Source organism: Rhizophagus irregularis, chromosome 21 (assembly GCF_026210795.1).
Source record: "Rhizophagus irregularis chromosome 21, complete sequence".
NCBI lineage: Eukaryota > Fungi > Glomeromycota > Glomeromycetes > Glomerales > Glomeraceae > Rhizophagus > Rhizophagus irregularis.
Genome location: NC_089449.1, coordinates 2084491 through 2100016, shown reverse-complemented (window position 1 = coordinate 2100016; position 15526 = coordinate 2084491). Strand labels below are relative to the sequence as shown.

At 26.3% G+C, this 15526-nt stretch overlaps 3 protein-coding genes across 3 annotated transcripts; 2 read left to right on the top strand and 1 right to left on the bottom strand.

The window, feature by feature from the left end:
* Positions 1 to 6094: 6094 nt before the first annotated feature.
* OCT59_013898 (uncharacterized protein) lies at positions 6095 to 6529 on the bottom strand (the record flags this gene model as incomplete). The annotated part of the gene is made up of 1 exon (XM_066141827.1): positions 6095 to 6529. One exon carries the CDS (start codon positions 6527 to 6529, stop codon positions 6095 to 6097), a length of 435 nt encoding a protein of 144 aa, XP_066001921.1.
* A 196-nt stretch (positions 6530 to 6725) lies between these two features.
* OCT59_013897 (uncharacterized protein) lies at positions 6726 to 6956 on the top strand (the record flags this gene model as incomplete). Its single annotated transcript, XM_066141826.1, has 1 exon — positions 6726 to 6956. One exon carries the CDS (start codon positions 6726 to 6728, stop codon positions 6954 to 6956), a length of 231 nt encoding a protein of 76 aa, XP_066001920.1.
* Positions 6957 to 7006: 50 nt separating this feature from the next.
* OCT59_013896 (uncharacterized protein) lies at positions 7007 to 8593 on the top strand (the record flags this gene model as incomplete). Its single annotated transcript, XM_066141825.1, has 5 exons — positions 7007 to 7235; positions 7322 to 7417; positions 7513 to 7829; positions 7895 to 8136; positions 8221 to 8593. The coding sequence occupies 5 exons, from the start codon at positions 7007 to 7009 to the stop codon at positions 8591 to 8593; spliced, it is 1257 nt and encodes a 418-aa protein (XP_066001919.1).
* Between the last annotated feature and the right edge of the window lie 6933 nt (positions 8594 to 15526).

The window sequence follows — 15526 nt, the reverse complement described above, 5'->3', positions numbered from 1 at the left end:
ATATAGACTATGAACTAATTTAAACGGCCTCTTCAAAGTTTTTGCATATGTATTAACCTCTTGTAAACAATATTAACCAATTTTTTTCTTTTTTTTAGGTTCTTTAATTTGATTTCCTTTCTAAAGAAGCACCTTCTTACTTTCCACTTTAGCGAAGTCTCGGTAGGTGTTATTCAGGTTGTTGGTGTACGCGAAGCTTTTAGAAACAACACTAACAAGTGTTTTTTCTTTTTTTTAGGTTTTTTTTCGTTGTAAAAGCTAAGATTTACCGCCAATTGTATTTTTTTTCATTTCGGTAGGTGTTATATAGGTTAATGGTGCATGTAATAACCTGTTATAAATGATATTAATGAGTTTTTTTCTTTTTTTAGGTTCTTTCACGTTGTTAAAGCCAAACTTTAAAGCTGATCTCATTTTTAAGGTACCTTTGTTACCTTTCACTTCGGTAGGTGTTATATGGGCTAATGGTGTATGTAATAACCTATTATAAATGATAATATTAATGAGTTTTTTTTTCTTTTTTAGGTTTTTTTCACGTTGTTAAAGCCAAACTTTAAAACTGATCCCATTTCTAAGGTACTTTTGTTACCTTTCACTTCGGTAGGTGTTATATGGGTACTAATGCAAGTATTTAATATATAGTAGTCTTTAAAATGAATTAATGGTTTTTTTTCTTTTTAGATTCATACGGATGTAATTCACCCGACAATGATGATACAGCAAGTGTAACAAGTACGACTAGTGAACATGAAAAATGCATATGGAAACTCTGATGTCTTCTATTTCGGAGATAATAAATAGATTAGTGGTGTATGTATATCTTTGGGAAGTATTAGTGAAGATTTAATTAGGAGGCTTAATAAACTTTATTGTCAAATTTAAAGATACTTTAGCATTTGATAACTATCTTAAAATATTACAATTTCGCTTATTATGACCCATATCACCACAATTTCCACATTTATATTGTTTACTATTTACTGAAGTCGTAGCCTTTTCTTTTTCATGGCTTGCTTTAATTCGTTTTATACCCTTCGGGTGTCCTTTAGACCTGGTTTGTTTATTAGGATTATTGAGAATAAAAGGAAAATTTTCCTTATCAGATTCATCATCTTTTGTATCTTCTAATTCGATATTTTCATTTTGTTCTTCATCTTGTTCTTCATCAACATCTTTTAAGTAATTCTCCAAAATATGTATTATACGTATATCCCTTTTACTAACAGCTTTCATAGTAGCTTTATGTGATAAGCCAGCAATTTTACCATATAATTGTATGTCTGTAAGTTGTTCATGCCGAGTAATAAATTCTTGTGATGTTTTGCAAATTGCAGTTAAAAATGGAACATTATGTTGAGGAATAAGAGGTGTAATCTCATTTTCAAATTTGCTAGCAACTAAAAATTGCTCTTTACTAGGATCTTTATCTCTATAATACCATCGTGAAGGAATAAGTCTTAAATGGAATCTTGCTGCAGGACTACGAAGCATTATTTGAAAATAATGCCTGCAAATAATTCCTCGATTAATAAGAGATAGACAAGAGCAATAATGAGATCCATTTATTAATAAGATAATAAAATGTTTCTCAACAAGTTTGTTTTCAACATTTACAGCCCACATAGATGAAATTTGATCTTTATTAATGTTGGAAATCATACATGCTGCAGTTATTTGACGAGCATCAGATACATCTTCCAAATATTGACCTAATAAGAGATCATACTGCAAACACATGTAATAGCAATGTTAAATCAAGTAAAATACAAATATAATAAGTATACAATTATTATTGTAATATATACTTTATCAAATTCATCAATTACTTCTTGGGTAACTTGTACAGCATTATAAAAAACACACTGACGAATTTCATCTCTTTGAAGTTCTAATATGGCAGGAGGCAAATATTCTTCAAGTTTTTGGTTAATAGAAGTAAACATGAACGCAGCAGTGGAAATCTGAGTAGGCATACAGGGAATAGCAGCTTTCCATAACACAAGTTGATATTTTTTGTTTTCTGCCATTTGTCTTCTCTCTATTACATCCCCAAGTTCACATAAAGAAATATTAGAGTTAAAAATATAACTTTTAATCCATGCATTAATGCTTTCTACAGGAGAAGATGCATGGAGTCCTGCAGTAAATTGGTGACATGTCCAAGGATGAGCCCATGATTCTTTAGTATTATAAAGAGTATTTATCAAATATTGCTGTATTTCAGGATATTGAGTAATTAATTTTCTCCATTCTGATTCAAAGGAAAGTGTGTTTAGTGTATTACGTACAGCATGAAATTTTGTAAAAAACTCTTGAAATTTATTTCCAATTAGTTTTTGAACCTTTTTAATCAAATTTTGGCTAATATGAAAAGTGCAATGCATCGGGTATGTGGTAGGAAATGTAGACCTAATCGCAGCATGTACAGCTGGATCTGCATCTGTCATTATTACTTGTGGATACACATTATTTGTTGCTAAATTGAGTTGTTCAAATGACCATTCATGTGATTCTTTTGTTTCATCAATTAATAATGCTTGTGCAACAAGTCTTACATTCCGATTTTCATCAAGAATAATAAATAAACTTAAAGCCATCTCATACCTATTGGTTTTACAAGTTACATCTTGTACCACAATATCTGAATACCGATACCATAATTCTAACTGAGATGGCGTCATCCAGAATAAATGTGTAAGAGTATTATTATTATCAAATTTGATCGCAACCTTCCACATTGGATTATTTTGTGATAATTCAAGTAATTTCGTATACAATTTAGCTGCATCATTACTATCATCTTTATTTTGTGACGAAAATGTTGAATTGCTTTATACAAATCATTATCATAAATTATTTGTCCTGGGAACTTTGCTTCAAGATATTGTCTTTGTGTAGCAGCTCCCATTCTGCATTTAATAGTAAGAAATTCAATCTCCTTCATAATTTCAGGAGGTATGTATTTGTTATCTCCAAATTGAATGATATTAGGATTAAGATTATGTGAATGGATATCATGAAGTGTTGTAATATAAACATATTTAAAAGGATTTTTAGAGGTAGGTTCTGATAAATTAATATGCCAAGCACAGCCTAGACGTTTTGTTGTTGTCTCTTTATTGGATTTTGTAACATAATTACCATGATGTTCACATTGTGCAGTACGTCTACGAAAAGTTCCATCAGATTTTTTCTCAACACGACTATATATGATATTAAACCCCTTGCTGCTTTGCCCGACTTTCAATAGTTTCAAATGCTTGCTTCCAAGTGGTGAAAGCCTTTCCTTGATACAAAACTGGTTCAGAGTTTTCTTGTTGCATTGTAGTAAACAAAGGTATAAGGTGTGTAAAAAGCAAAAAAAAATAAAGGGACGTACAAAAAAATTAGGTAAACAAATAGTAACTTTTGTGTTACAATCACAATTCATATATTTACTAGCCAATAAAATTAAGCATTGTCCGCACACTAATATTTTCGTTTATTCAGAACTAAAACCAAGTTAATGACATTTATAAAAGTAATAACATATACTATTAGTCCTATCAACACTTTACCGAAAATGAAAAGTCTTTTTTTAACAAGATTTAAAATTAAAATTAAGCTTCTGCAATAAAAGAAGTCTTTTAATATAATATTTACCAACTCTCTATCAAAATAAAAAGACAATACCATCAAGAAAGTAAGAAAAGTAAGGATTAATCATTAATTATTAGACCTTTTCTATATAAGAATTTTATGTGTATGTAATTAATTACTTTATTAAAAAAATTGTTAAGCATCCTGGTTCCTAATTTATATACTTTAATCATTTCCAAAGGCTGTTTCATACACCATTAGCCCATATAACACCTACCGAAGTGTAATAACAGCGTACCAAAAAAATGGAGAAAAAAGGATTTATACCATTTATCCTGGTAGAGCGTTAGAATTTTTCCGCCAAACAATTTCTACTAGTCCTTTATTACCTGGTATGTTTCGTCCGACGGTATCAGCTTTAAAGTTTGGCTTTAACAACGTGAAAACCCCTAAAAAAAGAAAAAAACTCATTAATATTATCATTTATAATAGGTTATTACATACACCATTAGCCCATATAACACCTACCGAAGTGAAAGGTAACAAAGGTACCTTAGAAATGGGATCAGTTTTAAAGTTTGGCTTTAACAACGTGAAAAAAACCTAAAAAAGAAAAAAAAACTCATTAATATTATCATTTATAATAGGTTATTACATACACCATTAGCCCATATAACACCTACCGAAGTGAAAGGTAACAAAGGTACCTTAAAAATGAGATCAGCTTTAAAGTTTGGCTTTAACAACGTGAAAGAACCTAAAAAAAGAAAAAAACTCATTAATATCATTTATAACAGGTTATTACATGCACCATTAACCTATATAACACCTACCGAAATGAAAAAAAACACAATTGGCGGTAAATCTTAGCTTTTACAACGAAAAAAAACCTAAAAAAAAGAAAAAACACTTGTTAGTGTTGTTTCTAAAAGCTTCGCGTACACCAACAACCTGAATAACACCTACCGAGACTTCGCCAAAGTGGAAAGTAAGAGGTTTTCTTTAGAAAGGAAATCAAATTAAAGAACCTAAAAAAAGAAAAAAATTGGTTAATATTGTTTACAAGAGGTTAATACATATACAAAAACTTTGAAGAGGCCGTTTAAATTAGTTCATAGTCTATATAACCGACACTTACCAATATTTTTTCCAAATGAGAAGAAGGAAGAGTAACGAAATTGACATTAAACTTCCGTTGTGAAAAGAATCTAAAGTGAAAGAATCTAAAGTAAAAAAAAAATCGTTAATAGTGTTTTTAAGGTTATTAAACACGGTGTATTAAACTTCACCTACCGAGTCTTTAAAGAACGAAAAGTCTCTTTTCAAATGATATTAACGTCAAAATCCACAACGCAAAGGACCTGAAAAAAGAAAAAAAAACCTTTAGTGTAGTTTTCAAAACAAGACAAAAAAGAAGAAAAAAGAAACCAACCATCGAATATAAACATGATAAACAATGTTTTTAATGAAAACGTAATTAAAAAAGAAATGTAAAGGTTTGTTTTTATTAAAGGGTAGGGACAAAGAAACCAAAACAGATCGAAGAATTTTTTAAAAAAAAATTTTTTAAGATCGTGTTACAATTGAAATTTGACGCGCCACAAAAAAATTTTTCGCCAATAAAATTAGGAGGCGCATGCCCTTGCGACATATCGCGGGTGCGATAAAAAACAAAACCCATGTAATAAATATAAAATAAATATCAAAATTATAGCAAAATGATTTCAAATACATATCAAAAAAACTATAATTTTTAGTAAAGTATTTATAGGATTAATAATTATTGTATAATCAGTCATCCATAGACATCCATCATAAGAAGCATTTCTTCTTTGCTGTGATTTGAGTTGAAAAGGCAATGAATTATATTCAATAATATTTTCAATTCTAATACAAATATCATGAGAATCATTAATATGTAAGATTGATATAATTCGACCATAACATAATTGATTGATTGTATGTACATTGTAGTATTTGATGAAATCACCAAGATTATAAATTGTTTCATTTAATTTAATGTGTTCAGTACCAAACAATGGAGATTTGTGCCAGAGAACTCCATGGACCAAAGTACATATGTTCATGCAGCTGTGGATTTGATAATATACGGCAAAGAATATTTTTTAAGGGAAAAATAAAAGCTTGAGTAGTAGGTTTAGAGGTAGATGGTGTATTATGATTGTTAAGAGAAATAGTATATCCTTTAAATGGAAGGAGAGGTAACCCATTTCGATACTTTTTAACAGTTGCGAGTGAAAATGGAACATCATTTGCATTAAATTTGGGATATTTAACAATATTTGCAAAATCCTTATATGCTTCAAAACCTAATTTTAAAAATATATATGATTAGTATAAAAATATTAAAAGTAGTACTGTAATTTTATAGATAAAAACATATACCTATTTGATGTTTTATAACCCATAAAAATAATAAAAATATAGTAAAATTTGGAAAATATGGTCCTGCATCTCCAGAATAACAATTTTGTTTTTTATTATTATCATATTCTCATCCATTAAATTCCCCATTTGTATCACAATTTTCTGTAAAATCTTCGTCAATATAATTAAATTCTCTATAAATATCACTATTTCCATTTACATTTTCATCAATATTGTTAAATTCTTCGCCAGTATCATAAATTTCTGTAAAATCATCATCAATAAGATCTTCGTTAAAGTCATTAAAATTGTGATAAGAATCTTTATTATTTTTGCTAGTATCATGATTATTATTAATACTTTCATTAATTTTATAATAAAAATTATTCGTATTTGATTGTGATGAAGTATTATTTTCACAAATATTTTGTTGTTTATCTAAAATGATAGTATGATTAGATATAGATGAATTATTATTTGAATGAGTATCTCTAGATTTACGCAAACAAAAGTTGGATTTTTTATGTTGTTTTTTATCAGCTCTAATTTTTTTTAAAAACATTATTCTATAACTAAATTTTAACGTTAATCTTGAATTTTGATAAAAAAAAGATGAGAATTTTATAGATCTAATGATTAAATACACTATAAAATTCTATATTAGTGTAACAATTGATTTATTGATTGGTATTTAACTTCATCAAATTAAACTAATAATTGACTTTTTCTTAAAAAAAATTCTTTTTTTAAAACCAAATATGCCTCGTGGTAAAGGAATTAAAAAAGGTTTTACTGGAAGACGACCTATAACTAGAAATACTAAAAATGCTGACAATGCTTCTTTAACTTCCAATATGCCTATTAAAAAATGTCAAACAAAAAATTCTTCTATTACTAATACTAATAGTAATATATCTAGCGAATCTATAACTCCTGATGATAATATACTTACTACGAGTTGTCGAATAATAAAAATACTTTACTATTGAGTTGTCAAATAAATAAAAATACCACAAATACTCCTCCACTTGTACCAGTAATGAAAAATTCTTTTACTGAAAGTAGTGTACTTAATATACATCCTACAAGAGAGCTTACACCACTTACACAACTTGATTATGATGATCGTGATGATCACGAAAATAAATTTGAAAATGATGGCCATGAAGATACTGATAATGAATTGAATGCAACAGATACAAATTTTCGCCAAGATATGATACCTGACAGACCTGAAATTTTTATATCAAGTGTAACAAAGAGAACAGGTATGTTAAGTATAAATATATTATATGTAAATAATATAATGGTAAAACTAATATGGTAAGTAACTAATTAAAATTTTGATTTACAGAAAAGAAAACTCTAGATGAATTAATAAATAATGTAAATATTTTAAGTGATAGTCCTTTTTATTTATCAAATAAACGTATGAAATTAGATGAAAAAAGTAAGTTAAAAAATTAAAGAAATTTTAAGATAAAAAAAGTTAAACAATTACTTATTATAAAATTCCTATAACAACATCTTCAACTGTATCATCAGCCACATCAATGACAGCTGTACCATCATTTACATCGGCAATACTATCACCTGCTAAAAAATCTTTATTAACAAGTCATAACCAAACAAATATTCATGAAATTGAAGCTAATAATGAAATGGATACTACTACAACCGTCCAACCAGCAATCTCTCTTAGTAATCAAGATTCAACAAATAATTTAATGCCAATATTTAATGCTTTTTTGCAAGCATTATCTTCAAGTATATGTTCAACTACAGGATCTACTGTATTACAATCTTCTCTAAATAATAATACTTTACATGATCAAACGAATATAAATTTAAATAATAATAATGTAAGTGATTTTAAATTATTAATGAGAAAACTTCAATTAATAATAATCAAAATTTTTTTTTATAGGCCCAACTTACACAACTTGCGACTCTATTTATTAATGAGTCAAAAGTTCTCTTTTTTCGTATACGAAAACTAACACCAGAATTAATTTTAGCACTAGCCAGAGAATGTGCTAAACATCTTGGTATTACTAAAATAGATGCTGGTGATGTTAAAAAAAAAGGTTGCAGATGGTTTGCCACTTGGAGAGTAAAATTGTATGACGAATGTACTGAAATAGCATTTGATTTTCTGGACCATTACACGTAAGATATTTAACTGTTTTGTGATCAATGTTTATTATAATTAGTAATAGAAATTAATTGTAGTTTATTATTTATATCATATAGTGTGACCCAGAATAACCTTCTGAACTCCTCTCATCTTCAAAACTTTATAAGTAAAGATGATATTATCAAAGTCTTTGAACCACAATTAAAACAAGTCAAAAGAAATCATTTGTTTGAAAATCAAATATCATGGATTGCATTAAAAAACTACTTATCAGAAGTAGTTTTAATTATAGTCTGTTACTTTGTACAAAAAGATATTGATCGTACTATTTATTTCAGTGCCAGAAGAAATAAACGAACTGGATGGCGAAGTGCAATATTAACAGATTTGCATAATCTTGATTGTATCACTGCAAGTGTACAAATTATTTCCGAAGATGGGACAACACTAGCAAGTGATTTAAATATTAATAGTTATATGAATTGGTAAATTCCGAAAAAAAATAGTTATTCTATTGATTTATTCATATAATTTGTAATGAATTTAATGCAAATATAATAATAATTATATAATTATTGTAAATATAATTTCAAAATGCTTTTTATATAAAATAATTTGTAATATTTTTATAATTCTTTTAATATATAATAAAATACGTTACAAAATGCATTGTAAAATCATTAAATAATTTTTAAATTGTAATATTTTTATAATTCATTTTAGATCATTATGAAATATATTACAAAATACATTGCAAATTCATTTTATCTTAATGGTTTTAAAATATTTTTCCTAATCCTTTATAATATAGATTACAAAATGATTAAAAATACTGATATTCATTACAAAATAATATTACAATTATATAAGTATTATAAAAATATTGAAAAATCATTACAATAGCATTTCAGAAAAATATTCATTTTTAGCTAAGTAGGTACTCCTTATATCTTATGATCTAATGGTCAGAATTTTATAAAATTTTAAATTAAATAGCTCTTAAAAAGATAAATACATTAAGCAAATTCAATTTTTTTTGCTGACATAATACAAAATCACATGACTTAAAATAAATTTGATTAGCTAATGCAATATCTAATGTTAATTAGAATTATGCATAATTTTTTTAATTTTTTATATATAATTTATTATTCATTATAATTATTTAAAGTAATTTGATTAAATAGTATATCATCAGGAACTTTTCTATAGGATTTATATTTTTTTTAGCAAGTTTTCCTATGATTCCTTTTTGAGAAATAGACATAATATAATTTGTAATAAATAAAAACTACCAAAATTTTTTAACAAAATATGGGTAAGTTTATAAGCTAAAATAATTTATTTGAATAAGGGCATTGACATATACTATTAGCTAATATTATTTTAATAGTGAGGTATAACGCGTCTAGGTCTATTTGTTGTTGTTTTTCGTACCGTATTTGTTGATTGTGTAAGAAGTTTTCTATATTAATTAGATTAATATTATTATTATTGTTATTGTTTTGTATATTCAACATAAACGTAGAATTGTATAAGTCTCTATATAATTATGTCCATTATAGTATTATTATTTGGTCCAGCCAAATTTTTCTCCAATAATTAATATAAATTAAACTATTAATTTTTATAATTTATAATTAAAAATGTCTACTTTATATTTTATTAAATATACTTATTTTTTAATAATATATGTTAAATTCCCTATATATGAGAAATGGGTTTTTTCTATTAATTAAGATTTTGTACTATCACATATTAAAATTTTTGGTATCATTATTATATATAATTTCAAATAAACTGATAAGGATCCCAGAAAATCCTTATATATGTAAGGTACCAAAGTGCTTAGCCAACATAGAAGAATTATATAATGTAAGAATTTATCAATACTTCAGCAAAATTTTACCCAAATGTAAGATAATTGATCTGCATATTTTTAGTATTTTTTGGAATACTAAGGGGTTTCAGTTGCTTAATTTTATCATGATTTTGATTACTAATTATATAATCACGTGATCTTATATTATTTTATGATATGTAAAATTTTTATGTAAGATAATCTCTTTCATCTACAAAGAATTTGATTTACAATCGATAAAGATGACTTTTCATAAATATAGTAAAGAAAGATTATCAAAATATGAGTATTGTGCCTAAGGTTGCTTGTCGAAACCTAGGGGTTTAGGCAAGATGGCGTTTTGCCAAAAAGCGAAATTCTGCCGAAACTATATTAAAGTTATATTAAAAAACTGGCGAAACTTTGGAGAAAGGCGAAACTGCTGAAACTTATTATAAATGCCGAAACTGCTGAAACTCTGCCGAAACTATAATAAATCTATAGTAAAATTTTGACAAAACTAATCGTAGGATTTTGAAGAGGTTTAGACAAGCAACCTTAATTGTGCCTATATAATAAATGCAAAAAAGGTAATTTGCATATATAGTAAAATAATTAAGCTAAACCGATGATATACTGAAGATTATCTTAATTGACACGTTGCTAATTCTGGATGCAAATCAAACCCAATTGAAAAAACAAATGAAGATAGTGGAGAAGATGATGAAAACTGGGATTCTGATATTTATGATAATATGGATGAAGATGATTTGTTACAAATAGATGAAATAGAAGACAAAGAAAATGATAATGTTCCTTTATTAATTAATATTAATAAAGATATATCAAATATAACAAAATCTTATAAACGGTTAATTTGTCATGGACTTCAATCTGAACAAATATCAATGTATATTCAACGTATTCCAGCTCAATTTGGAGAAACACGTCGTATTGAGACAATAGCACAAGATCTATTTCCAAATTTAATTTTTAGTAAATTTAGTCAGAAAAAACTTAACTACTCTCGGAAAAGAAAATTAAATTGTGCTTTATTTGCAGAAAGTGTCTGGCAAATTGATCGATCAGGTAAATTATTAATTTTAATTTTTAATGGTTTAAAAATAAATAATGAACTTACATTATTTTGTATTAGGAAATTGTGTATGTGCCAAAACCTGTACAGGATTTGCAGAAAGAAGTGATATTTGTAATAATTGTAACTCACTTCATCTTAGTAAAAACCTTTCTAATAAAATTAGAAAAAAAATTCCTTTACCAAGTAGTATTAAATTCACACCAAAACACTCACACGTCGAATGACCAAAAACAGGCAAAAAAAATGGCTAGAATTGCATAAACTATTCGCAAATTTATATAAACTATTTACAAATAGTATAGGTTAATTCGCAAATAGCCAAAAACAGCCAAGAATAGCTAAGAATAGCCAAAAATAGCCAAAAATAGCCACTGCTTTTCGCGCCATTTTTTTTGCCGATTTTTAGCATTTCGACCTGTGTACTACTGGGAAGATAATGCATTAAAAAAATATTTGCAAAATGTAAACCTTCGTACTGTTTGGAATTTACTCAATAATAACAGGAAGAATAATACGGCAAACTCTTGAATAACTATAGCTGATTTAGCGTTAAAAGAGGCGTTTAAAGAACAACCAGTATTTATGGGATTATACGAAGTAATGTGTGATGTTGCAAAAAAAAAATCAAAACATATGGGCAAGCAAAATATTAAATATTCAGAAGAATTTACTAGTTTTCTAGTTATTTTAGAGGGAATTAGTTTTAGAATATTGGATTTATTTAGACAAAATTTAGAAGGAAGAAGTATTCGATCAATTCGTTAATTAAATGTCTATTAATACAAATACATTAATATTATTAAACTAATATTATTATTTACTTTTTATTTATTATATTAGATATTTACGTAATAATAATAAAAATCATTTAACTAATCCTGAATTGTGCTTTGAAAATATAGCACGATTTAAGCAGCTAATTGATATTTGATACTATTGGTTATGATGGTCCTATAGCAGCAATGACCGACAATACAAAATTGAAAGAAAGGCTACGATATTTACCTATACTTGGTTGCATTATTGGTTCAACTTTGTCAAAAGAAGAAACTATTATAAATGTATATAGTGATATTCCAAGTACTATTAATAAAATTAAGGAAGAAAATGCTATTGCTAAAGATGTTCATGTATACATATTACAGGTAATAGATTAGAAATTTTTTATTTTTTATATAAAATATTATCATAAAATTTAAAGAATTTTTTTTAATTATTTTAGATTTTATTACCAAAATTTCCTCCAGTAATTGTAGCGTTAATTCCAAATAAAGGATCTGATAGTGCAAATGATATTACACAGCTACATAAAAAATTACTTCAAGAAATTGCTCCTCAATTAGGACTCCATATTCTTTCATTAGGTTCAGATGGCACAATAGTAGAATTTCGAGCTTAGCAAAATATATTAAATTCTTCAAACACTGAAAGACTTTCTATTTATAATTTTACATTGCATATAAATTTCAGTTGCTCTATTTTTGAATTAATTGGTCTTATAATCTCAGTTCAAGATCTAAAGCATGCAAAAAAAACTACAAGAAATGCAATAATGTCAGATACAAGACTTTTGACCTTTGGAAATTCATCAGTTCGTTACGATCAGCTTTTTAAACAAGTTAATTGCCATGATTCTGTGATGTATAAAAATGATATAATGGTGCAGCTTACTGGACATTTTGTTCTGCTAATTTAAAACAATTAGTATCACATAATTATCAGTTAAAACTCAAAGATAAAGGTTTTTTTGTTTATTTATTTATTATGGGTATGTATTCAAATAATATAATATATATAATAACTTAGAAAATTATATTAATACGTTATTCTTTTATTCAAATAAGGCGAAATTGTTGATAGTTATCTCAATAGAAATTTGGCACCTTTAGAACGAATTCGTATATTAATGACTGGATTTTTCATTTTAAGACTTTGGCGGTTTCACATTGAACATTTAGCAAAAAAATATTCAGATTTTATTTTTATTCGCAATAACTTTTTAGCCGACCAGACTTTTACAATTCTTAATTCTTTATGTGAATCAATGGTTTTTTTAGTTAAAGCACATCGAGACTTTTATCCTTTAATTCCACTATTACCTTAGCTTCATGGTTCTGAGCCAGTAGAATATTTATTTGGTATTGCACGTCAAATTAATTCAGATTTTGACTTTGCAGAATTAATTCAAATGGTTCCAAAAATCTCACAACACACTAAGGCTTTAAGAAATGAAAAGTTGAATTTTAATAAAGAAAAATCTGTAAGAGAAGGTCATTTCAGTTTTTTTAAATAATTTACAATTTTATATTATTTTGTTTATTTACATTATTATTTATTTGATTTATTTACATTATTATTTATTTTGTTTATAGGTTATCAATTCGAATGTAACTCTAATTCTATTGATGATAATCCTTTAGAAATGCTTCGCCTATGACCTGATGATAATCAAATTCTACAAACCTTAAATAATTCTTATCAATTTACTCGTGAATTAGCAGAATTTCTTCAAATGCTTCAACCAGTAGAATTGCCTATTGTAATTAATGAGCCAAAGTAGTAATTACTTTTAATGATAGATATCATAATGAAGCATCACTAAGCATTAATTGTAGATATGAATGTGAAATAGAAAGTGAAACATCTAAAGGTGACGAATCAGATATTCCAGCTGCGTTAAACGAAGTATTTGTAATTATGAAACATAGTTCTGCAAAAATACTTGATAGTGATTATTCTAATCTAATGTTTAATGAAGGACGGTTCCAACTTAAAAGAATTAATGAAAAACCAAATAACTTGTCAATTATCAATGGTGGAGATAGTGGTAAGTTTTATTTTATTTATTATATTATATATAATTATTAATTATAATTTTTTGTAGTTGATAATGAATACCAATTTCTTTTGGATGATAATCTGAACTTTGAAAGTTTAATTCTTCAAAGGTTTCATCATGAAGCTTATTGTTCAAAACCTTTAAAACAAAAAATAAAAAAATCAATATCTTCAGGTTTAAATTCATTAAATTCTATTATGCCAAATAAAGCCAGTAATTTGGTCTCTTTCTTTTCAAAAAATGAAGATTCTAATTAACGTTTTGTAATTCAAAGAGAAAAACGATGGAAGGAAAATAGAATAGTATTTCATTAACTCTTGCTCAGTTGCATATTGAGGAATTAGAAAAGTTAAGAAACAAACAGAAGTCAAATAAAAAAAGGTTCTAGCAATCTTTAATCGAAAGTAAGTTATTAAGTTATATTAATTTGTTATTGATTTCAGAAGGATTTAATATTAATAATTCTATAGTTCCAGATATAGAGAATGCTAATGTTTCAAGAGATGTACCATTAATTAAAGGAAACTATGTATTTGTTAAATATGAAAATCAAATGTGTATTGGTCAGATTATGGCTATTTATTATAAAGCTTATTCAAATCATTGTTTTGCCAATGAACCAATAATAACATTAGATGATGTTTCATATATTTTATTGCATGTTTACATCTCTATTCATCTTGATCTTTTTAGTGATATAGTTCAAGAGGGTTGTTATATTTTAACGTATCATTTAGCGTTTAATATTTTTATCATATTTTACCGTCTGGCATTTTAATTGAAGGAAATATCTTAAAATTATTGGGTAATAAAAAAAAATATTATTTTGAATATTTCGGAAGAAAAGATATTATCAAGAAAATCTTATAAAATTATTAATGTAATATGTTTTATTTTTATTTTAAATTTGATTAATAAAATTTATTGATTCTTAAAGATAAAGCTAATTAATTATAAAAATTCGAAAATAGAAAAATGGAAAATTTTATTAGGTTAGAATATTAAATTGCTTATTTTCGTATGATTTTTGAGGTTAGATATCAACAATGCTTAGCGATCATAGTAAAAACCTTTGCTTAGAGCTATTAGTAAAAAAATATTTTTGGGACCTTACCTATATAAGGACACAGGTCAAAAAGTGAAAAATCAGGCATCAATCAGTCACCAATCAGTTACCAATCAAGTACCTGATTGGTGACTGATTGGTGCCTGATTTTTCACTTTTTGACCTGTGGGATTTTCCAGGGTCCTACTGATAGTATCAAACTATTTGTTTATTTTTATTATTTAATATATAGATAATTGTTAAAATTTCTTTCTGGGTTTTTTTTCATTAATATAGTTATATAAATACTAGAACAATAAAATTTTGAATATATATTCTGTATTGTCTATGTTAACACATATTAAAATTTTAGATATTATTATTAGGATAAATCTAATTGTAACAGCCTGTTACGCGTCTTATTTGTAACAACCCCCAATTTTATCCAATTAAAATTTAAGATCAGGCGTAATGTAAACAAAAACAAAAGATCAGTCGTGTAACTAAGACAAAAGAATTTTTTAAAAAATTTCAAGAAACTGCTTCTAACTTAAAATTTTGTCTATGAAACTGTCTTAAATATATTAAGTAAAAGTTTT